Source organism: Ammospiza nelsoni, chromosome 3, assembly GCF_027579445.1.
Source record: "Ammospiza nelsoni isolate bAmmNel1 chromosome 3, bAmmNel1.pri, whole genome shotgun sequence".
NCBI lineage: Eukaryota > Metazoa > Chordata > Aves > Passeriformes > Passerellidae > Ammospiza > Ammospiza nelsoni.
The window spans coordinates 63664569-63687928 of record NC_080635.1 but is presented as its reverse complement, the minus strand read 5'-3'; the positions used below and the strand labels follow the sequence as shown (position 1 = coordinate 63687928).

The window sequence follows — 23360 nt, the reverse complement described above, 5'->3', positions numbered from 1 at the left end:
GGGAATCCCACAGAAAAAAAACCCCAACAAACAAAAAACCACCACTATTCTATTGTAATCTTTGATCCCTACTTAAAATATTTTGTTGTCATCTGCACAGCACTTTTTTTTGAGAGCTTTATCCTGAACAGTATGGAGCACACCCCACTGTGCACTGAAACTCTTCCAGAGCAAACAAAAAATTGAAAGAGATTTTCACCTCCCAAGTGAACTGAACAATTTGCTGAACTTTTTCCTTGGTCACAGCAATCAGTGTGATAGATGCTGCTTTGATTCCATGCCTCAAAGGTCCCAATATCTCAAGTGAAGGACAAAATTAACTGGAATACAAATAAATGTTAAAAAATACTAGTTCAGCACACTATGTATGTCAGAAAGTGGGCTATGTCTCAAACTCTCTCAGTTTTCTAGAAAAGTATAATTTAGGCAACTCCTAAGGGGTCCAGGGCAATGGTTATGAAATTCTGAGAGAATCTGATCAGGCAGACTCAGATATCCAGGCAGGGACAGCTTCTTTGATGTTCAGGCACAGCAATTTATCACTGGTTAACAGCTGAAAGGATCAGATAGGTGCTCTATGCAACACTGAGCTGCCTCTTTCAATGTCAGAATAATCCCGTGGTTGCAGTGTGGCACTTCATACAGAAAGCCAGGTCCTGCTGCCTTCATTCATACAAAATTGTACTCAGTGCCGTGGAAATGCCACAGGGAAATCAGTTCTGTGCAACCTGGGACTAGAAAAATGCAGCCTTGCTCTGACAAAGTGGAGCACACAGTTAACACCTTGTTAACCATCTGGTGTTGATGCATGTTGATTCTTTGTTTAATCACTTAATTTCTTCCTTACACTAGACCAACAGGATTTCTTTCCTTTTTGGAAGAAATTTGGAAGCTAATCACATTAAGTTATATGAGGCAGGTACATCACTATAATGCACAACACCTGACAACCTGACTGCCTCATACAATATGATGTTAAATAAATTATTACATTCCTTTTACACTGTTGTTACTTTCTTTATGGTTACAGAGGGCACATGCAGATGTAGAAAAAAACCTAAATTCCCAATAGGTTATTGGACAGTCTGAATTTTCAAAAATAACTCTGCTTGCAATCTACTACGTTAGATGCTACTGAGCAAATCCACAGTCTCAGATCTATCTGAAGAGAAATTGGTCCTTGGTAAAGAAGGATTTAAATGAAAATGAAACTTTAGCCATGAAAACCTTACTGAGCCTTCTGATTATATACCTTAAACTTATTTTATTTTCTGTAATCATGTCCTAGCAGTGTGAGGTTCAAGTGGAATTTATTTGTACTGTGCTTTTGTTTTTCATGGGTGCACTTTGGTCCTTGACAGATCTAACTCCATTCTCTCTCTTTCTTCCCTACTACCTTTTTAGGATCTTCATCTGTTTCCTCCTCATTTTGTTTACCTTTCTTGTCCGATTTAGTTACAGTCTGAAGAGCTTTCTCCTCCTTAACTTTCGTTTTGGCCTTTATTAGCCCAGTTTCTGTGGTTTTTGTCTCTGCCTGCTTGACCTTCTCTGCCATCTTTGCTTCTCCTTTTCCATCCTTCACTTCCTTTTTGACTTTTGCTTCCACTTTAGTGCTCTTTACTTTCTTCTCCTCTGCAGACAATAAAGAAAAAGCTTTCAGTGTCACTCTCTGTCCCCAACATAACATTCAGTGCCACTTTTATTCTCACTTTGAAATTCAACAGATTTTGAAAGGGATCAAGCATAGACTTAAACCCTGGATGTTCTAGAAACATTTTAATTCTGATTATATATTCATTTCATTTTAGTTTCATGCAGCTGATTTCTCACACACATTTAAAATCTCTGCTTTAATAAAATAAACTTTATGCATTTCAATGTCAATTCAGCTTAAAAACCGGTAGTATAGATAAATAAATACCTTTGGGAGGAGTTTTCTTTTCAGTCTTTTCATGTCTTTCGGGTGCATCTTTTTGAGTTACTAGAAATGAGAACAACTGTATATTAGTGAAAAATCTCACAAAGAACAAGAAAATATTGCCAAAACACATCATCACTGGAAATTTCACATTTCCTTACAATTCCTGTTTTCCAGTTTTCAAAATTGTTTTCAGTTTCATATAGCAGGGTAAAAAAACTTCAAAATATCTGTTGAGGCTCCCTTACAAGAAGACAAGTGAGTCACACAGATCTGAAGCTTCCTAGGGAATGTTTTTACGACATAGTCCAGATGAAACAAACTTGCTCATGTCAAGTGCTGAGCAGACACGGAATTGGCTTTGTGCTACAGCCAACAGGAACCCATGTGGCTGTATTTGTCTTACACAAAGGTGTTTTTCTTAGCTTGGGCTCATTGTCAACAAACACAGCCATAAGTCTGGTGTTCACTTCAGAGCCCAGCTTGAGTGAGTTCATGTCTGCATAAGATACACTGTGTAAACACGCACACACACACACACACACACACACATGACTGTGTTCCAGAAAGCCTGCTAAAATTTTATGCAGACCTTGATCTTTGCCCTCCTGGTCACCATCCAGACAGAATACCAGTACAAACCAGCCTTGAGAGTTAATTACACTTCTTTCAACAGATAACTACATAATAACAATCCTCTCTAACTGAATTCCATCCTGGAACTCCATCCTGTGCGAGACATGATTGATACTTAGACTTGGTTTTATTTTTTTAAGATTTTTTAGATGATGTGTTTAAAAACCACTCATATCATTGAGGCTTTCTGGAGCCTTTACCAGAGTCTCAAGAATTATCTTGAGCCTTTGTATTGAGCATAAAGAAAACCTGCTGACTGTGTGGGAAGTAGCCACACAGTTCTCAGTATGTCCATTCCCCCGAGCTGGCCAGAACCTGAACATTTTCATTTCCTAGGGACTGCAAGTGGTTTGAAGCAGCCCCTCAGCACTGCTGGTAGCTAATCCAGTTTAGAGCAGATCCCTGAGAAAAGGGAGGTGGGCCTGGCAATGGAAAACTCAGCAACACAGTGCTGGCAGAAATGCACCTTTGGACATGCTGAGGAAAACTGACCTCAAGCCCTGATGCCATAGGGGCTCACGGCAGGGAAACTACCCAAGAGAGGGCAGCATGGCTATGTCACACTGCAGCCACAAAGATCTGCAGCTACAGTGTCCAAATCCTTCATAAAATTTTCCAGCCAGTGACTGGAGTCATGGCTGCTATTAAACACATTAAGGCTCTGAGTGATTATTTGGGTTAGCTAGCAGAAGATAAATGGGCAAAGAGGCCAGCTGCTTATTAGGACTGTCTCAGTGATTCTTGGAAGTTATTTGCTTTCCAAATCAACACAGACACTATGGGCATTTATTTTCTCTGGCTTACTTCAGCATGATTTCATTTTATGAAAAAAAATCCCACACTTTCAAGCTATACACTCAAAGTAGACAAAAATGAACAATATCCCTGTAAAAGAGAGACTGGACGATGGCTACCCTTCAGAGTTTTTTTAAGGCTTTAAGTCTTCATTCTGCTTTCTTTCTTTCTTCACTTTTACTTTCTGTTTTACATTTCTCCTTAGACTATGATCAAGTAAAAAAAAGAGTGATTTGAACATTTGTACCGATATTGTCTGAACATATTCAAATTAAACCCAGATAATTCATGCATCTCAACATGGGATTAATCTCAATGCCATAACAAACTGATATGAATTTGGTTGTACACTATTTCTTCAAGAGTCAACTGAGTAAAATAAAAAGAGACAAAGACTGAAAATGAACTTCGTTATAGAAATATCTGCCATGGAGAAATATCTAACCTCAGAGAAAAACATTCAAATGCCAAGCGATAATAAATGTTAGTCTTTTAAAAATGGCATAATAGAGCAAGGCTATTGGATTTTTAAATTTCCCTGCCCAAAACATAGCCAAAGATGGAATTATCAGTCAAAAGAATAGAAAAAACCACCCCTCACATACCCACAATATTGCTTCATAATATAAATGATAATTATTAGATGTGTAAATCTTAACCAAAGCCACTGCTGCCATAGAAGACAGTGCAAATCATATACTGAAATTAAAATGTTTTTGAAAAAAATAAAGGCAAGAAAATGAAATTTTATTTTTGGATATGATGGAAGACCCAGATTGAGAGATAGTAAATACTCTTGCATTAGTCTGCATCCAGATGAAAACTAATAAACAAGAGAAAAAATTCTTTTCAGGCAAATTATTGAATCCTTTTGTGGAGAAAAAGGCATCAAGGAATGCAAAGAAAATAGTCATAGGTTTCATTCTGCAGGTGTGTAAGGATGATTTGTAATAAACTCTGTGCACCAGAACAGGAGAGTAAGGCACAAAAAAGTCTGCTGAGCAAGGTTTCACTCGGGCTGATCAATACCTCCTTAAGCAAAAGAGACAACACCCAAAAAGCATTCAACATGAACTAGAAGAGCTTTGTACTTTAAATACTTATCTCCACACTCTCCCAAGATTTCAAACACCTAAATTGTACAACTCTTAATAATGATCACCAATACCTTTAGGCGGTACTTTCTTTTCTTGTTTTTCTGGCTTTTCAGGTTTCTCTTTGTGAACAGCTAGAAATAAAGCCAATAATCTTAATGGTCATTATAAAAAAAAGTTGCATTTGAATGAGAAAAAGGGTCAAGAAACACCAGTAGGCGCAATGGTCATGCATGCAAAGAATGAGAAAGACTGATTCAGCTGCTGCTGTTTGTTGTTGATGCCAAAACATGGAACTGGAACTTTCAAAATCTCATCTGCCATCGCTGAGGTCTTTGCCATTGTCTGGAGGAGCAGCAGCCTTTCTAGCTCCAGTAATCCCATGAAAGAAAAGAGTCCAAAAGAGTCGTACTTATTTCTATTGCTTTTTTTCTTTTTTAATATATTTATATCCTGTATTTTATTGGTTTATTTTGGTTTATTGTTATTTTTTGGCTTTCTTGTTTATTACTTTGGACACTTTCTGAAGGATTTCTGAACTCCACAGAACTAACAGTTTTTCCAGCTATGAATGATTAAACACTATAATTAATTACAAATATAATTGCAGTGACATTATAACTAATGTTCTTTGGGGCTTTTTGTTTGCTTTTAATTTCCACCTTACAAATTGAAATTAACTGCTCTCTAGGTCCCAGATTTCTGGCTCAGGTTTCAGAATACAGCCGAGTTATGCAGTAGTCACTGAGTAGTGGGTAATATGAAATAGTCTCCTGTGTGGGCTCTGATTTGCTAATTTTTGGGAATAAAGTGTGCACAGTAACTTCTCCATGGATGTGCAGAACTGATATATGCATGGGCTGGTGTGCCCTGAGGTGACTTACAGGGATCATGTGTGTGAAAACACACAGTTCCCTATCTGAGTACAGGGTATGAGATTACCCTAGGAACAGAAAAATGTATGCATGAGCATGGAGCTGGTGTTTAAAAACAAAGTAAGACCTGGGGAAGATAAAACAGTGCTAGATATCTGTTCACTGCAAGTAACTACTGAAAGAACTGGTCCTGGCATACTCAGTGGCTATTCAGTGGCCCTTTGCAGTATTTTATTTAAAATGCATGTTTTTTCCACATGGCCTTCCTGATTACCTCTGTGAAAGGGCTGTCAGGTGCCTTTTTCTTGGGTGACCATAGTCTCTTAGCAACCATTCTTATTGCAAGTGTTGGAAATACTTAGTGATTATCATAAGATTACACTAATCCAGAGTACAAAATTTATTGTCTCCCTTCCCCAGGAAAAAACCAAACCAACAAAAAACATGCAGAAGGAATATTAAATGCTACTTAGTGTTTAAGACTGCAAATTTTTTATTATTTCATTATTTTTATTCATAATATTTCATAACTCTTTTTTTTCTGCAATTGAAGGGATACTTAAATGAAAATTGAGTAGAGAATAAGCTTTAGGGTACCTCCTAATATAAAATAAATTCTGACATTAAATAAATACCTGCATGCCTTTCCTTTTTTTCCGGTTTTTCTTGTCTTTCCAGTTTGTCTTTACTTGTCACTAAGAAAGAAAAAAAGTGTTATATATATACCCAAAAAGAAAAAGTGGGAAAAATTAAGAATTTAAAACAATTTCACCAAGGATGCCTTGGGATACTAAGTGGCAGAGTGTGTTACTGCTGAGCTGCCCCGTGCATATTTTCCCAGTGTACATCATACTACAGGGTGAGAGCAGCCAGCTCTGGCTAACGAGTTACTGCCATGGTAACATGCCTCAGCTGCTTGCTGCATAACATCAGCTCTTGCAATTGTCTGTCAATTCCAGAAGAATTCCAGAAAACTGTTGGTTACTAAGGCACAGCTCACAGTAAATGCTGCTGCCTGTGATAGGAAGAGGGCTTCACCTTGGCCACCCATACTCAGTCAGACACAGGTTGTAAAAACCCTGGAATCAGTCTCGGAGCAGGAGAGAATCACATGCGCAAATGATACATCTGTGGCTTGCCAGCTGGCTTGAAATGGATAACCAGTAAGGGACAGGGATGGTAAGTAATGGATACAGACATGGACACTAGCTGAGATCAGTCCCTGCAATGATGATAACAGAACCATAATTAGGTACCCAGTATGTGCAAAGCAAAACTAACATTATGGCAGTGGAAACTGCATTATGCTATCCACTCTTTCACAGAACATTTTCCACTCACTTTTCTTAGGATTTTGCAATTACACTGTAATGTTCCAGAAAATGAAAGTAAGCTTGTGGGTTTTAGAGCACTTCTGAAAGAACAGCTGTGAAAATGCAAGCCTAGCTTAAGTCTAACTCCTGTGGAGATTTCATCCAAGTTTAGGGAAACTCGTTTTGTCTAACATGAGGAGATTAAAAACTTCTTTTACAGTACCATGGACTCCATATGTAACTGGATGCAAAAAGAAGAGTGGTAGGCAATATTCAGGCTTCCGCATTTTTAAGCAATACAGTGATTAAATGCTTGAGAATATGGCTGACATCTCTGACACAGTGCTAAGTGACTGAGACACTCCTAATTACTCTCTGTGTCATTAAATAACTTTCTTAAACTTCATCTCAGAAGCTGATTATAGATTAGAATAGGATGCTATTTATACACTCCATTATCTCAATCTTGAAAAGGCAATATATTTAATGCAGAAAATAAGCAGCAAAAATACAGGGATGCAGTCTCTAGAGTCTCCCAGTCACACTATAATGAAATGGACCTTAGAAAGACACACATTCATAGTCTTAGTTTTGAAATTTAATGTACAGTCTGAAAGTAATGTTTATTAGCACTGTGAATACAGAGAATCTCTATACACAGTAGTGTTTCCGTAGCAGTTTGGCAATAGTTCACTACATGAAACAAATAGTTCACTTCAAGAAAAAATACTACTAGGTATTCAGAATATTAATAGGATTTATGGCAAGCTAAGGCAGTATAATTATCATTTTCTTTCACTGACTATCTGAGTTTGGCTGTGATAATCTTTTTCTTGTTCTAAGAAACTTAATAAAACATTAAATATTGTTCTCCTGTGAGAAATCAGGTTGAAGAGTTCCACAGATTTTCCACATTATAACAGAAGTCTTAAAGATAAATTCATGTTTTAATATGGGACATTTTTGCTTTTGCTTTGTAATTTTTCTAAACCCCATAAAAAATTTCCCATGTTATCATCATTCTGTTTTCTACCAATAAATATTCATTCTAAGAGACACGCCAATTTATATGCCTGCCATTAACTTCTAAAATCAGTCTTGTTAGCCCAAGGGACTTTGAATTGCTTACATGAAATGGAAAAGCTCCAGTCAGAGACTGTTAGAAAGGCCTTGTCAAGCACAGCTTTCAGGAAGTTCACCTTCACTTGAATTTTTGGCCTGAAGAAGTTTGCTGTGGCTGGATATTTGGTCTTCCCTTTTCTTGTTTTGGTAATTTATTATGATCATTGGCCTGTTTGCTTTTACAGAATATTTTCCTTCCTCCAGCCCAAGACTTCATTAGCCATAGGTTAGTGCAAAGGACATGTTCTCAGAAGAATTGTTTTGACAAGTGGTTGCACTCCACCAAAATTTCATTTCACTAAAATATCCTCACAAAAAGTAAAATAGACGGTGGCTATTGTAACCCAGAGATAACTCATGAGTTGTGGGTGGAGAGCAAGCAGTGTCCTGATTCTGACTCCTACAACAGATCTGTAATTTGTTGTTGGCACACACCACTAGGAAATTATTAAATTCTCTCTAAAAACTCTCCCCGGTGTGTCTGAAATTAAGAGAGGAACTTATTCTTCATCTTTTTTTCTTTTTTTCCCTTTTTCTCTCTATTTTAAGCAGATTTCCAAAGCAGAATGTCTAGATGCACCATTTCCAGTAAGTTATAATTCACTAATTACATTCTGGTGGAAAATATTCTCAAGGGCAAATAATATGCTTGGATTTATTCAAGAAAAATAAAAAGAACACCAATTTGAGCTCTAGGTACTTTTACCTAACTTACTAGTACAGTAAAGACTATCTGAATATAATTTCAACTATTCTGTAGAGTGATTAATTCAAATTGTTTTTAAAAACCTCATTCTCCTTCCAGCTGGCTTTCACAACACCTCCTCCATCCTGAAACATTATTGGGATTTACAAGAACAGTCTAAGAGTCAATAGATTAGACTACTTTGAATCACTGATAAAAAGGCAAGGAATATCAAAAGCTGAATACATACCCTTTGGGGGCTCCTTCCTCTCAGTTTTTTCTTGTTTTTCAGGTTTGTCTCTCTGTGTTGCTACAAATAATAAACAAATAAATAAACCCCAGCTCACAATAAATCTTTAATCTAGATGTATTAAACACACTTATTATCTCACGAAAATGATCAAGGAAAAGCATTCATAAACCCAAATAATGGATTTTAGCTCTGAGTCACAGGTACTTGATTATGTATAGACCTTCTGAATGTCAACATTTAATTCCAGGTCCAAGAGAAATATTTTCCTTGAATAAGTCTTCAAATATCAGACCATATTTTCCTGAAAGAAGTGATTATTCAGCAACCTCAATCTAATCTGTCCTTTCTGTTTTGGTCTCATTACACAACCACCCTGACTCTTAGATTTCTGGCAGAGGAAATTATTTTCAGCCCTTGACAGCATTGCTTTCTATTCTTAACAAAAAAACTGACCAGCATATTGCTTTCTATGCTACTTTTTTCTTTATTTTTAGCTGTCACTTCCGTCACAGGATGGATTAACAAGAAAACATCTCTTTTAATCAGAGTGTAACCTCAGGAAGAAGAGCAGCTGTTCAAAACACAACTGACTCCATGTCCTGCAAGAGGCAGGCAAACACGAGTCCTTCTAGACTCTCTTGCCCACCTAGCTCTTAGACCATGGTATGAAGGGGTTCAATCCCAACTACTCATGGTTTCATTCCTAGTAAACCCATACTACTAAAAGACTAGAATTTCATAATTTCAGGGAAATATTGTTTTCTTTCCTGTACCTAGGTTTCTGGGAAAAAAGTAAAACAAATTCTGATTAGAAGACAGTGAGCTTTATAAACAAGCATATTATGCTTTTTTATCTATTCATTTCACCAGCTCTGCAGTGAATGCCATTTCACAAAAGGGCAAGCACTTTTTTGTTGGCTGAGTGTTTCCACATTAAAAAGCAAGTTGTAATGATTAAGAAAAATAATTCAGAACATTCAGTAAATTCATTATGTCTTACATGTGTTTGGATTATCCAAAATTCACTTTCAGTCATAACAAGTAAATTATTGTGATAACAAACAGCCGTACAGATGAAAAAGATTGAAGAGAGATATTTCAAAGTCTTTAAAGAATGTGGATAGCAAATTTACACTAAAAAAACAGGCTGTGAAGAAAACAGCAGCACCAGCAATGTATTATTGAATGAATTACAGACTGCAACTCATCCAAATGCTTTAGCAGACCTAGGAGCACACCAAGAAAATAAACATTCTCCAAACTGAGTATTTTTGCAGAAATTGTAGCATGCTTTTACATCTTGCATTTGTATTTGCAGATGCTGGCTCTATCCTAAGCACTTTTTTCAGTTTTGGCAGGACCAGCAGCAGAGTTTTGCAAACAATGTGATGGTCAGTGTGAGTGAAACATGAGCTTCTGCACACTCAACAAAAGCTCTTGTAGTCTCTATGCCAAAAAATACAGCTGAACTATGCAGAACAGATTGATAATCAGAAAGCTTGTTTTTATCCACAGGGCATCTTTCTTGTGAAAGAGAGATTATTGTCGGTTTTTTAAAATTTGAAGTAGTTTTTCTATAACATTTCCTTATTTCATGATTTGAGAATAAAAACCCACATAACAACAGGAAAACAAGCCAAAGAACCCAAAAGAAATCAAAACAAACAAAACCCATACCCACAGAGCAAACCCATAAAATGAGCTTTGAACAACACTAACTGAACTGAATGTCAGTAGAACTGAAAGTGGATAGAAAAATCTAATTTAAATTTGTTTCACATTCTCAAAATGATGTAAACAGCAAAAACACAAGGAAATACTAATATTTTTTTGTGGACTACAGCTTAAAACATGGAGAAGGGATAAGTTGGCCCCTTCTTGAGAAAGAAAAGTAACTTGATGTATCTGGGCAGGGAGCCTGGAATGTGGATAAGCAGAGACCAGGCTGGCATAAGCATAAGCTATTTTTCTCTTCCCAATTATAGGCTGAAGGTGATCTCTGGTTAGTTTGAGAGCCTTATCCTGTGTGCTGATATCCCCATAGCCTCATAGGTTGCTAATCTCAGATTGTAATGTTTATCATTACCTCTTATGGGCACTGTCAGAGCCATGGCTTCCCTTATTTGGGAAGGGCAGGTGCTGCCAAAAATTAAAGTGTTCATGTTTCAGGGCTGTGATCACTGGCCATTTTTGACGCTTCAGTCACAAGACCAACAAAACCCACTGAAGCTTTTGTTCTGAAAAATGTAAATCTGATGTTTCTTAACATATTAACTCTCCCCTGAAATATTTTCATGTTCAATTTCATATGTAGTTATAAAAGTTCTGTCATAGAAAATACATCACTGTCTACAGATCATTTCCATATTTTGTCATTTGGATATATTTTTCTTTGTCAAGAGCTTAATACTTGCTCTTTCTCAAGCCCAAAATTCCAGGTGCAATCATTCAATTTTAGAATTAGCCAGGCTGGCCATATTGCCATGTTTCTGTGAAAAAAATTAGAGTTGATTGGATATTTTTTTCCATAATAAAAAAGAGGAAAAGAAAGAGCACAAACATAAAAAAAGTTTTTAGGACTACTTACACACTCTTCAGCTGAAAAATGCTGAAACTAAAACTGTTCATTCAACTTGAATTCAACCATTTTATTAGCTTTATGACACACTTTGTAGTTAAAAGATCACCTCTTTTATTGCTTTTGCTACTAGGATGCTGGTGACATCCATAAGAAAAAATAGACTTAAAACCAAGTAGATTGATTGGCAATGGTGGAAGCTAAAATTTTTCTCCAAATTAAAAGTAATTTTCTTGGACTTCCTTGCGAATACCAAAAAGCCATGGGCTCAGACTGAAGTCTTATTAACATTGGAAAAAATATAACACCCCAACCTAATTTTCACTAACCTAGATTTTGGAAATTGCTGAAACATTTTTGCATGTCTTTGAATGAAAATTCAGCCTGAGGCAAATAAATGAACATGGGAAATCTCATCCTAAGTGACTGGAATGCGATAAATATATAAATAATCTACAATAGAAGCTTATAATGGAAAATTTTAAGGTAATTTAACTATGTATTCCAAATTTAATATTGCTATCTACTTCACAGAAAAATAAAAATAAGAAGGGTTTCATATATGTAAGAGGATTTTCCTAATTTCAATCAGCATCACAGATTTTATTTGCATCAAATTGAAGATATAGTGAAGGGGGACGTGATTTAGTTTGTCTTGGATTAAGTTCTCCAACAAAGGCATTCCACCTTCCAAAACAGAAAGTGTGAAAAGAAGAGGTGTAGTAAGGCACTACTTCTGTACCTAAAAGAAGCAAAAATAGTTTCCAGCTGAGTAAGTCTTAAGTCTGCTGCTTAGCGCAAAGCCAGGTGCTGAGTGCAGTAAGCATGAAGCAGAGATTGCTTGCTCCAGCTAACAGACTGAGTGCTTGTCTACAGAGCAGCACTCTCAGGAAAGTTAAGATAAATGAACTAATACAATGAAGTTGGAGTGCATTAGTCAGAGAGCATTAAATCTCTGCCTAGATGCTTTCATTCGGAAGCAAAGCAATTTTAGATGGCTACAACTTAATTCTTCCTGAAGGAATGCTGAAAAGAAAAAAAAAAAAAAAGGGTTTGGTCTGGAAAGGGGCACAGACTTCCAGATTCAAATACATAATTTAAGGAAACTACAGCTATGTTACCATCTGTACCATGTTCTCCAGGTTAAAGTTAATGCAGGCGTAGTTGTAGCTGTAATTTGAGAAATCGGGTGAGACAGATTTGTCTGTGCACGAAATATGCATTTTAATTTATTAACTTGGTGAGATTATGTGGGTTTCTAGAACACTAGGATTTGTATGATCTAGCTCTATTTATCTATTTAGCTGTCTCAAATACTTTGTCTTCAGCTACAGCAAATTAACCATCATTACATTGTTCTCTTCCATACCTCACCCCAACAGTAATGTATTAGTGAAGTGATTTTGGGAAAAGTCATACCATAAATAAACGTTTTCCCATTCCTTCTCAATGCCTGTTTCAATTAGAGCTATTTCCCAGAAATGCAGGGCAATTCATTTCACTGGTGAGATCAGTTTTCCATAAAAATCAGAAATTGTCATTGGACCTTCCATTAGACAGAAATTCTGTACTTACATATACTTTTATCTTGATATTTTTTACTATTGTTCTAACTTTTTGCCAAAATAATGTGTAATTAACTCTTATTGGTAGTAATAGTAATAACAATTATGTCACATATTTCTTAAACAGACTCCAGAAGCAGCTCAAAATCTGCAAAATCTATCTGGAACACAATATCTAGATGCTCAGGAGAGTTTTGTAAAGAGAGATAATCAATCCCTTGTGCCTCTGCTGGATTATCAATCTCCTGGTCATGCAGTCCAGGTGCCACTGCATTCGTGAAATTACTAATACCTCAAATACCAAATTGGAAAGACCCTAACTTGTATATGTTATCATGAAATAATTTGATTTCAGGGCTCTTAAGCATGACCAATGGCTTTGTGAAATTATTTCTCAGAGTATTTCTTCTTTCCAAGATTAAATTGGTTACAATAATTGGAATAGACATTATTGCTAGTAGTTTATCAAAATATTTAATTAAAAGCAAATTTTAGGGCACCAGTTTGCCCAGCTCTCAATACTGCTTGAATCTTTTAATTTCAGTCACTTCCATCTGGGATTTTTATTCATTATAACTGTTCCTCATATTTCACTTCAATCTTTCAAAAATGAGGCTTATAGATTGAACTCCCTTGTAAATTGTGGGACTTGTACTCAGAGGATTTGACTATTCAAAAAAATACAATAAAATTACTTTTAAAACTCCAGTGTTCCCACATGTGGGGCAGAAGACAGAAATGCTTTTTCCATTTCTTGCTATTAAAAATATTAATTTTACTTCTGAATTTTTTTTCTGTTAAAAACAATAAAAGACTATTTGTGCATATTTCCTGAAGGTACTTTAGAAGGTAACAGTAAAATTCCTTAAGGATTCATGCCTTTATCACACTGTAGACAGGGGCCAGACAGAAGTTTTCTTGTTATTGTTCCTCCTATGTACAAGTTGCATTGTTAAGATAAAACATGAAAACAAATTAGAGGAAGAAAATTGTTTTGTACTTCAGCAACTGATTGTATAACTAGAGACTGCATTATCAGGCACATAAATTATGGGATTTAACTAATGACAGCTGAACACTTTTTTTTTTTTTTCCTGGCATCTTATAATTTCTTTGCAATAATTTCTGCAATGTTAATATTTTGTGTAAAGAAATGCACTTTTGTATAGATTAAATGGTACACAAGAGGCTGTTTTGGCCAAGATTGCAATACCATTTGTGTTCTTAGATTACTTTGCCTGAAAAGACCTTAACTGGGATCCTTGCTTATGGATGTGGGTTCATTATTGTCTGGCTTGCCCACTGGTATCCTAAAAAATTCATTTTGATAAAACATGATTTATTAAGTAGTTGGGAAACCATTCCAGGCAGTTCAGATGACCCTGATTAGCACAGAACTGGAGCTGAAAAATACCATAAAAACATTTTACAGAGGTGTAAAATACTATAAAACCACACTAAGAATATGTGCAGAAATGAATCTAATTGCATGAGGGAAGGTGTATGTGTACACACAATATTTTTAATAAGCCTCCTTCTTGCTTCCTCCTGCCACTATCAAGCTGAGCACCAGTGTGTTAGAGGGATGCTCACGAAGTTTTATGTGGCCTAGCCTTTATGGAGGAGCTCTGTTAGGCCAAAAAACCCCTTCAGATATCCCAGAAAACACCTTTGTTTGTATGATCTCTGAAAACCAGTCCAAACCAGTTCCTCTGTGCATTTTCGGAAAGTGCCAGTTATAGGAGATTAAACAGTTTGAAAAAGAGCAGGTTCTTAAAATGGAACTTTTCTTATCTCTGATACACACCTGGCTCACTCTTAGCTATGACTTCCTAACTTGGATGGCACCCACTGGCCTATAAATTTACTTTTTTCCTTGCCCAACTCACTTCATGCCTTTTGCACCAGAGGAAGTTCATCAACACTCAACTTTCTTGCACTTTTACTAGAAAAAAGATTTCTGGAAAAGTTTGGGCAGGAGAATCTTATTATGAATGTGCATTTTCAATCTAGCTACACAAGCATAAAATTACATTTTTTTTCTTGTTAATGCTTAGGTATACATGAATTTTTGATCCTTTGCAGTCTGTGCCAGCTGACGTTTGAATGTTTCTATGATACAACAGGAATAGTTAACCAAGCTAACAAAAATTATGTTTTTGTTAACAAAGATACTGTATGTTACACAAATATATGTGGACAAAGAGACAAAAAAAACCAGTTACCTTTTGCTGGTGTTCGTTTTTCAGGTCTCTCAGTTTTCTGTTTTTGAATTTCTGAAAAAAAAATGCAACGCAGATTCGTCAATATTAAAATAATTTTCACACACAAAAATATCAGATGCATTCTAATATTAAAAAAATTATTTAAAAGTGCTTAAAATATTATGGCTGCACCACAGCTTTATCACCTGCATAGTCAGTTACATACAATAGAGTTCAATTTTATATATATACATAGAAAATATATTTGGATAAAAATCACAATATTAAGTGTCTTTGATAATTTTGCTGTTTTTAATTGAGCCACACAACTACTTTTAAAAGCAAGAATAGGTTTTGCTCATCTGTAACAGTTATGCAGTAACATGTGTTGGTCATGATTCAGAAAAACATTATTTGCTAAACATTTTTCGTATTTATCTTGAGCTGTTTACCAAGATTAATATTTTATGTTTTCCAAACTACCTTTAGAAGGAAAAATGTTCTTTTCACTACACTTTCTAAAATTTTTAAAGCTCACATACTGAATCGTTCAGTCCAACACACAATAAAAGGTAGACTCAATGCTCTATACAAACTAAAAGATAAAAAGTTCCCAGGTTAGGGATTGTTGTCTTGGAGAATGACTCATTTTGATCATGCTGTACACCAAAATCTGAGAACTGTCTTCCTTAGAGGAGGAAGGGGCACAGTATTTGTCTGCCCTTGTTATGCCATTACTTTTGAACGAAATTTTTCAGTTGCAATATTGATATTAAATTGCTGCTATATACCTCCATGTAAATCTTTTTCCTACTGTCCTTATTGTGTCAAAACCAGGATAATATAAAAAAAGGTAAAATGCTGAATTTTTGAAAAAGCAAACCAAAATTAAATTAAATGTGTGTAGCTCTCTTTTCACACAGTTGTAGAAATTTAAAGAGCATTTATTTTAGCTCTGCAGTGAAGTCATTAAGACTATACAGAGTGCCTGGGTTATCATATTGTGCACATATTTCCTGCAGAAGGAAAGCACTCTAAAATACTGTATGAAATTTGTTTTTGACAAAACCAATTCCAAATCTCACTAGACTCTGTGGGAGATGACTTCTTGTATTTCAGTGTTACCTGTGGTCTGCAGGGTCTAAATAACAAGAACCCTGACCCCAAAATTAATACAACAGAGGAAAAGCTATGCATATTACATCTCAAGTCTAAGCTACTCTAATGCCTATTGAAGACAATTGAAATATTTCACTTACAACCTTAGTAATTTTCTCAGGATACACATTGCCAAAGCAATCCAGTAGGAAACAAAATTTCCCCATCCCAGATATTTACCTAAGCCCTTGAAAATAATGCAGAATGTTTTTATTGTACAGTATTTGATATCTGAAATAATTATTGTGTGGTTTGCAAAAACATAGCTATTCTATGACATCAGGCTATGTTGTCTTCAGATAGAGAGAATATTTTTTCTCTCTGAGATAAAGAGTAATAAAGGGTAAAAGACATCACTGCTAACCACTAATGTATGGAAACATAACTAAGCTAATTATATGATGTCATTAGGCTAAAAGAAGTTTTTATTCAGTTCTCCTCTTGCTGTTTTCAGCCGGGGTGGCAGTTCATTTAAAGTTCTATAAACCTCAAAGGGTGAGAATAGAATATACTCTACTGATTTACTGTGTTTCAGCTGAGCCTGGATTATTTTTATTTCAAACATTTGAGGATATTTTATTTCTGTTGACTGAGAGAATCCTGCTGCTGCATTTTCAAACGTTTCCCACTTGTTTTGCTTAAATGGCTACATGGTCCAGTTTAGGTACCATAAGTGGTAGGAATGGTGCAAGACAGTAAGAGATGGAAGATTGCTCCCTAATTCTGGGCACATCTGAGCAGTTCTCCATGCCACTGCCTTCAAACACTGACTCAGGGGACTTAAAGAAAGCTGAGTCACTTCCTCTGCACTGCAACATTCAGTGGAGACATATCTCACCCAGTTCAAGAGGTCACCTTACATACTGGGATGAATATGAATAAATCATATTCTTCAGGCAGAGTCACACAGACACATATTCCTTCCTTGCTTTAAAATGGCTCAGCTCTGCTGCATTTCTACCCTATATTATGTGTCTCACTACAGAAAACAGGCCTATTTTTCTTGAAAAAATAAGTATAAAATAAGAATAAATCCTTGTTATTTAAAAATAAAGTTTTAAAATTACTTTTGATTTAGGGAAATTACTGCTAGTTTGACTGGAAAATATGTATGGACCAATGGATCTAGAGCTGGTTATTTAAATCAGGCTCACACTGTATCAGTAGTGAAGCTTGCTTCCAAGAAATATTCCAGTAAATTCCACAAAAAATATACCTTTTTAGATGGCCACACTGAAAACCTCATCTAATTTTCTGCTACAATTAGGATACCACACATCACAAAGAAAACATACACAAATTCCTTGAAGTGAAGTACATCTTAACACACAAGTGTGTGCATATATGCATTTACACACTTAAAGTCTCTTCACAAACTTCCCATTAAAGTCTGAACCATCATAAAAAATTGCAGTCTGGATCACATCAATTCTGACACATTACATCCCAAATTTTTCCAGTACAAATAAATCTAGTCTTAATATAAGCTAAACAAAATCAATTTACAAAACAGAAAATAACAACTATTTGTTAACTTCAAAGTATTTAAAATCAGGAAACATATTAGATTATTGGAGATTTTTTTTGTTGTTTTATGAGAGTTCTGATACTCTCTGCTTCATCTTTTATGACAAATAGCTTTAATTTTGTAGTAATCACATCATATCTTATTGCTGAGTTGACAAAGTGGTTGTAATATCATAGAAGACTTACATGGCCAGTTAAAAGCATGTAATTCATCTCTATCAGTGTGACACATTGTTAATAAGTCCTAAATATTATGAATTCATGTTTAGAAAAATGACAGAATCAAGCAGCAGCAAGGATAATCTTTGTCACCACAGCAACCATTCGGATTTTTTATGAGATGACAGTGCGGTTTATTAAATTATTGTAAGGGAGTATGTATTTTAAAAGCTGCATTTCATTGTTTGTTTTTTTAAATTATTAGGCAGACATGAAAAATTATCTTTCCCCTTGTGTTGCTTGGGTTTTGAATAGATAAGTATTTCCTTAAATATGGATACTGCTTGATGATAATTTCTCTAGACCTCAGGTCTTGTGCAGCTATACAGAACATACAGGGTGATTATTTTAAATAGGTCCAAGAAGGAAAACTAGGAATCTTCTCACTGACCCTTTCAAAATGCTGAAAGGAGACACACTCAACTATATTGCTGTCAGGCTGATTTATCTGTGTCCTGCTGACCCAAAACAGACCTTACCAGCCAGCTGAGGATCAGTATTGCAGGAAATCCCTGCTGAGCAAGAGAGCCTGGGCAGCAGCTTCCCCACCCCTCACCCAGCTAATTCTCATTAACAGCAGTTGACAGTGTCTAACGAGAGCAGAGCCCTGGCTGTGCACTCTAGCTCCAGGAAGATCAGGATGGGAGAAAATAATTTCAGTCCCTTGAATCTGCGTGAACTAAAGGGTCAGCACTGTGCACGTTTGCATCAGTGTGAATGAAGAGCACAGCCCCTCATGCTAGGGCATGAGGAGATTCTCCTGGCTCCTGGTTCCCTTCTTTGTCTGCCTTTGTGCTTCTGATTTTGATTTTTTGTTATGCCCTTTTTTATAACAGTAAAATGGATAGCATTATTCTCAGCTATTTCAATTTTACTGTGTTATAATAGCATCTATGAGCCTTAGCCTACATGAATTACTTTAGGTACCACATGGAGCTATGACATGATATAAATATCTCATCTCTGTAACACAGGAGTTCAAACTCAAGAGGGATGCATTTCTTCTCTTACTGGGAAAGCACAGCCTTGCATCTTGTTTCATTAGAGGACAAAATGATGAGTAGCATTCTGGTATTGTTGAAGTAGGACCTACACCTCACCCTCCGCTGAGTTTCCATCTTACAGATTAAATGTACCTTTAAAAAAAAAATCCCCAAAATCATATTAAAAATGTCCATGATATAAGAGACATGTGAGGAAAAAAAAGAGTCTCCATTTGAAACACAAGAATGCTTTACCCAAGGTAACTCAGAGAGTCAGCAAAGGAACTGGGGATTTACCTCTGAACCTGACATTCAACATCACCCTGCATGCTTAATGCCAACCTGTTTCTACTTAAATACTGCAGTGAAGAAAGAATGTAGTTCTAATATATCTAATGTTTTAAAGGTATAATTAAGCAGATGGAATTTTATATGAAATGAGAATAGATTTTTTTCCCTAACAAATTTTACCGGCTGGTCTTCTTTTTCATCAGCTGTTACAGGTAACACAGAGATTTACACCCTCAGTGCTTTGACATTCTCTCTCTTAAAAATATCTAAACGTGAAAAGGAAAATTAGTCCAACTCAGAGTCTGGTGAGCCAGAGGTTAATAATTTGCTTTTGAGCAGTTAAAATCCTTACAGCTATTGCCAGCAATTCAGTGGGGCTATATCCTTGCTAGTTTATCAGGATTAATTGGTAGCAGGCAGCTGATTATCCTGAAGAGTTGGTGGAAACAGATACTGAGGGCAAGTCTAGAGTGAGTGGTGTTAAAAGTTTTAGAAGATGGGAGATGTAATTTCTAATGTGTTTTTAGAAGTTTTCTGTGCGAAGAATTGTAGTCTACTCTCTTGCTGTTGGTATCCTCAGGAGAAATTTGCAATTGTGCAGCTGATGTCTATTTTTAATCTAGATAGTACCAGCTGGTGAGGGTGACAGATATCCTTGCGGGGCTAGGAGGAGAAGAAAGGAAGCTGTGCATGAGAGCAACTTCTCTCTGACTACTAATACATCAACTAGCTGTGCTCTACAGGCAAAAATACCCACAGCAAAACCAAAAATCACCTTGCAACAGGAAAAAAAAGTGCAAGGAAAAGACAAGAATCCAAAAAACCCCAAAAATAAAAGGCAAAAAAAGAAAAAGCAAGCAGGAAATACTTGATTGGGGAATAAAATTGGTGTATTTTTTTATTGTGCCACTATCCAGGAACCAAAGGCAGTGTAACAGAAGGCCTTAAATACCAGCATTCAGTGTTGGAAAGTCTGAGTGACATATATGGCTTATCCTGGTGATTTCCCTACCAGCTTGCCAGTAGCATAGTCTCATCCTCAGTATTTTCTTAGATCTGGCCCTGTTCTGGGGTCTCAAAGCAACTTCAGGCTGGGGTATATCATAAATTTTCCTGAAGCCATGTATTATAAGAGCTTTCTTGAAAATGCATCAGGGACACATTTCTCTTATCAATGAAAATGCTGAACAGTTTGTGTTCTCATCCACGACATAAGGAACCAGATCACAGCGCCTATTAAATATGATTTCAGAATTTTTTATCCAGCTCTTTGGAAATTACAACTACATGTTAGAGTGAGAATGAAGGTTTCTTCTTTCTTTTTGGCAAGGCAAGGCAAGGCAAGGCAATGGCCATGTCAAATTCCATTTGTCTTGTTAAACTGAGAATTCTCTTCCCTTCATTTCCCTTCCCTTCCCAAATACTTTGTTGTTTTTGTTTGTTTACTATTATTAGTATCAGTATTAGTATTGCTATTATGTTGAGTCGTGTTTTTATTCTGGTAAGGTTTCCATTTGAAACAGAAAAGCAATATCTTATCAGAAAGGTTTTTGCAGGGAGCGAGGTACTTGCAATTATCTTTGACTAATTGTCCTGTAAGCATGACTGGCATTCTTCATGAAAACCATATGCAGACTTTTATGGTGGAATTTTAATGACTGAGATTTTGAAAGAACTGAAAGTGGAAGACATTACAAGTTTTCAATTCTATAGATTTTAATGTAAAGTTTTATTTTTAATATATATAAAGATGTTAAGGCTGTGTTTTTCCTTCCCAGACAGCAGTCCTGTACCTTTAGATTCTAAAATCAAAAAAAGAATGTTATTTGTACTTTGATTAAAATCAAGAGCCAAAAGACAGACAACCTCTTTACTCAAACAAATCAGAGATAGACCACATGATCAAAACCAGTGGAACATTAAATTGTCTTGACATGCTTCTCCTTGTGGATGCCAGTCTGCAAGGTGTTGCTGGTCCAGTGGTAAATTATGTTTTTCAGAGCCAATTTTATCAGTCTGCATTTAATTGAGTGCAATTTACTCAACAAAAAAAATGCAGGCAAGGCTTGTAGGCCTCTTAGAGCAAAATTATATATACAACTATACCTAAAATCTCTAATCTTGATTAGCACCAAGGAAATATTTTTCCATACAAATCTATTTAATTGTTGTTTAGTTGGGTCTTTTGGATTTGTCTCTTTGTTTTTGAAAGGTTAAAAATACAATAAAAAGAGATCACAGACTCAGTTACTCGACCAAGATTTCAAAAACATGAACTCTGCAGATTCTATGTGACTGCATTAGGCTGTAAATAGTAATTCCTTGGCAAATTCAATCACATTTGGATCCAATAGATTTTATTTCAGGGGTTTGGCATGGAGACGAGAGAAGTTTCTGTGGGTCATGAGCATGGGCTCCCTTTGCTACATCCTCTCCTTGGCACAGCAGTAGCTGTGCAGGGATCTGAGCTCACTCAGAAATACACAAGCCCCCCAGTTTTGATGCTGTGCCTTTAACTGAGTTTTGGAAAAGTTGCTCATTTTCCAGGTCAGGCACAGCAGACTCCAGCCAGTGGGGATCTGCTTAACACCCTCTTCTCTCAGAGTGAGAACTTCCCAAGAGCTCCATTCCTAGGGAACAAATTAAGATTTCCATAAAGATTGCATCATTATCTTCACTTAAGGTTTTCCCTGATTTAAGAGGATACCTTCAACAGCTGCAAACCTCTCTTTAACACTTCTGTCCAGGGTCCCTACCAGCCTTGCAGGCCAAAATTCTTTCTCTTTTAAAATATAGCTGGATTTGGATTGAAAAGTTTCAGCTCAAGCTGAAAACAAATCACTATTCTGCAAAAGGCAAAAGAACTACAATTGAATATCCCTGTACCCTTGTGGTACATTGCCTTTTTTCATCTGCATAATATGGAAAATATTTTCTTTCTTTTACAAAATGCTATTTTATGGTGGATATGCAATTGCTGTACTGATCAATGTAAGTAAAACCAGATGAAATTGTTAAAAGAACATTATAACAGAAATGGATGCCACAAAAATAAAAGTGCAAAAAAATCTCATATCTGGAAAAGCACTTTAACATCTGAGAATTGAACCAATCAATGATTTCCATCTTTTAACACAGAAAGTACTTTACACAAAAGTATGCAAAATGCTTTATAGTAAAGTGTAGCCTAGGGAAACAGCAAAAGCCTTTTAGTGAGATCTTTAATAGCAACTCATATTCAGAGAAGTGAACATTACTATACAGCGACATAAAAGAAACTGAATTCAGAAGGCATTATCAGTACAAACAGGTATATACTTTAGGGATGAATGGAACTGTCTAATTATTTTTAAGACACATATATGACAACTGCACTGGTAACAGTTTTCAGCTTGCATTTATAATATTCTGAATTTATTGTCTCTTGTTCATTTTAAAACTGCCTGTAGCCTTGGGTTCACAAGAAGTTGTAGATGGATTACAGCCATGCAAAGACTGTGTCCCTTCACTGGGAAAATGCTTGGAGTACGAGAAATTATAACTATATTTTTAATAGTTCTGATATATTTCCTGAGGCATTTGCACTGGCCACTCTAGGGCAGCATTAAGGACTTCTGTCCCATCCACTGAGTCACCTGGGCTTTTGGTCTAATCTGACATTCTTAGGTACTTTAATAGTTAAAAACAGTCTGACACACATGATAAATTGTAGGACTAATAATTAGTTTACTTAATCACAGCACCAAAAGCTATGCAGGAAATTGTCTGGTCTGAGAACCTTTCCTTTTGGGAGCACTTTGTTTGTTATCACAGATCAATAACCAGGTCTGAACAAGCCAATAGATTGTGCTGACTAAATTCTGACTGGCCTTAACCTTGTGGTGGAGAAGGGGTTAATAGGAGTGGGTGTCTGGCATCAGGTCTGGGGGAAGGACACCTTGCCCAGAGCTGCTGAGGGTGAGTCAGTGTAGCTGACAATCCCCTTAGAAGCTGACATGTCTTTTAAGAGCATGATGTGTCTTCAGCATATTAATAACCAGCCCAATACTCTGGCAATGATACTCTCATTTGAGCTGAAGACAGATGGATAAGGTGCCTTGCCAAAAAGTTTATTTGTCTTTTACAAAATTTCTTGAGACCTTTA

At 36.2% G+C, this 23360-nt stretch overlaps 1 protein-coding gene across 27 annotated transcripts in view; it reads right to left on the bottom strand.

Moving 5' to 3' along the window:
* Positions 1-23360, bottom strand: part of TRDN (triadin) — a 225163-nt gene that overhangs the window by 152042 nt on the left and 49761 nt on the right. For 26 of the 27 annotated variants that reach the window (XM_059467539.1, XM_059467542.1, XM_059467548.1 and 23 more), the window contains 6 exons: positions 15060-15110; positions 8689-8748; positions 5954-6013; positions 4518-4577; positions 1922-1981; positions 1438-1632 (listed from right to left, as the gene is read on the bottom strand). In XM_059467539.1, coding sequence (XP_059323522.1) covers positions 1438-1632; positions 1922-1981; positions 4518-4577; positions 5954-6013; positions 8689-8748; positions 15060-15110 — 486 coding nt within the window. The remainder of the gene's footprint in view (positions 1-1437; positions 1633-1921; positions 1982-4517; positions 4578-5953; positions 6014-8688; positions 8749-15059; positions 15111-23360) is intronic. The other variant, XM_059467562.1, reaches the window with a different exon arrangement.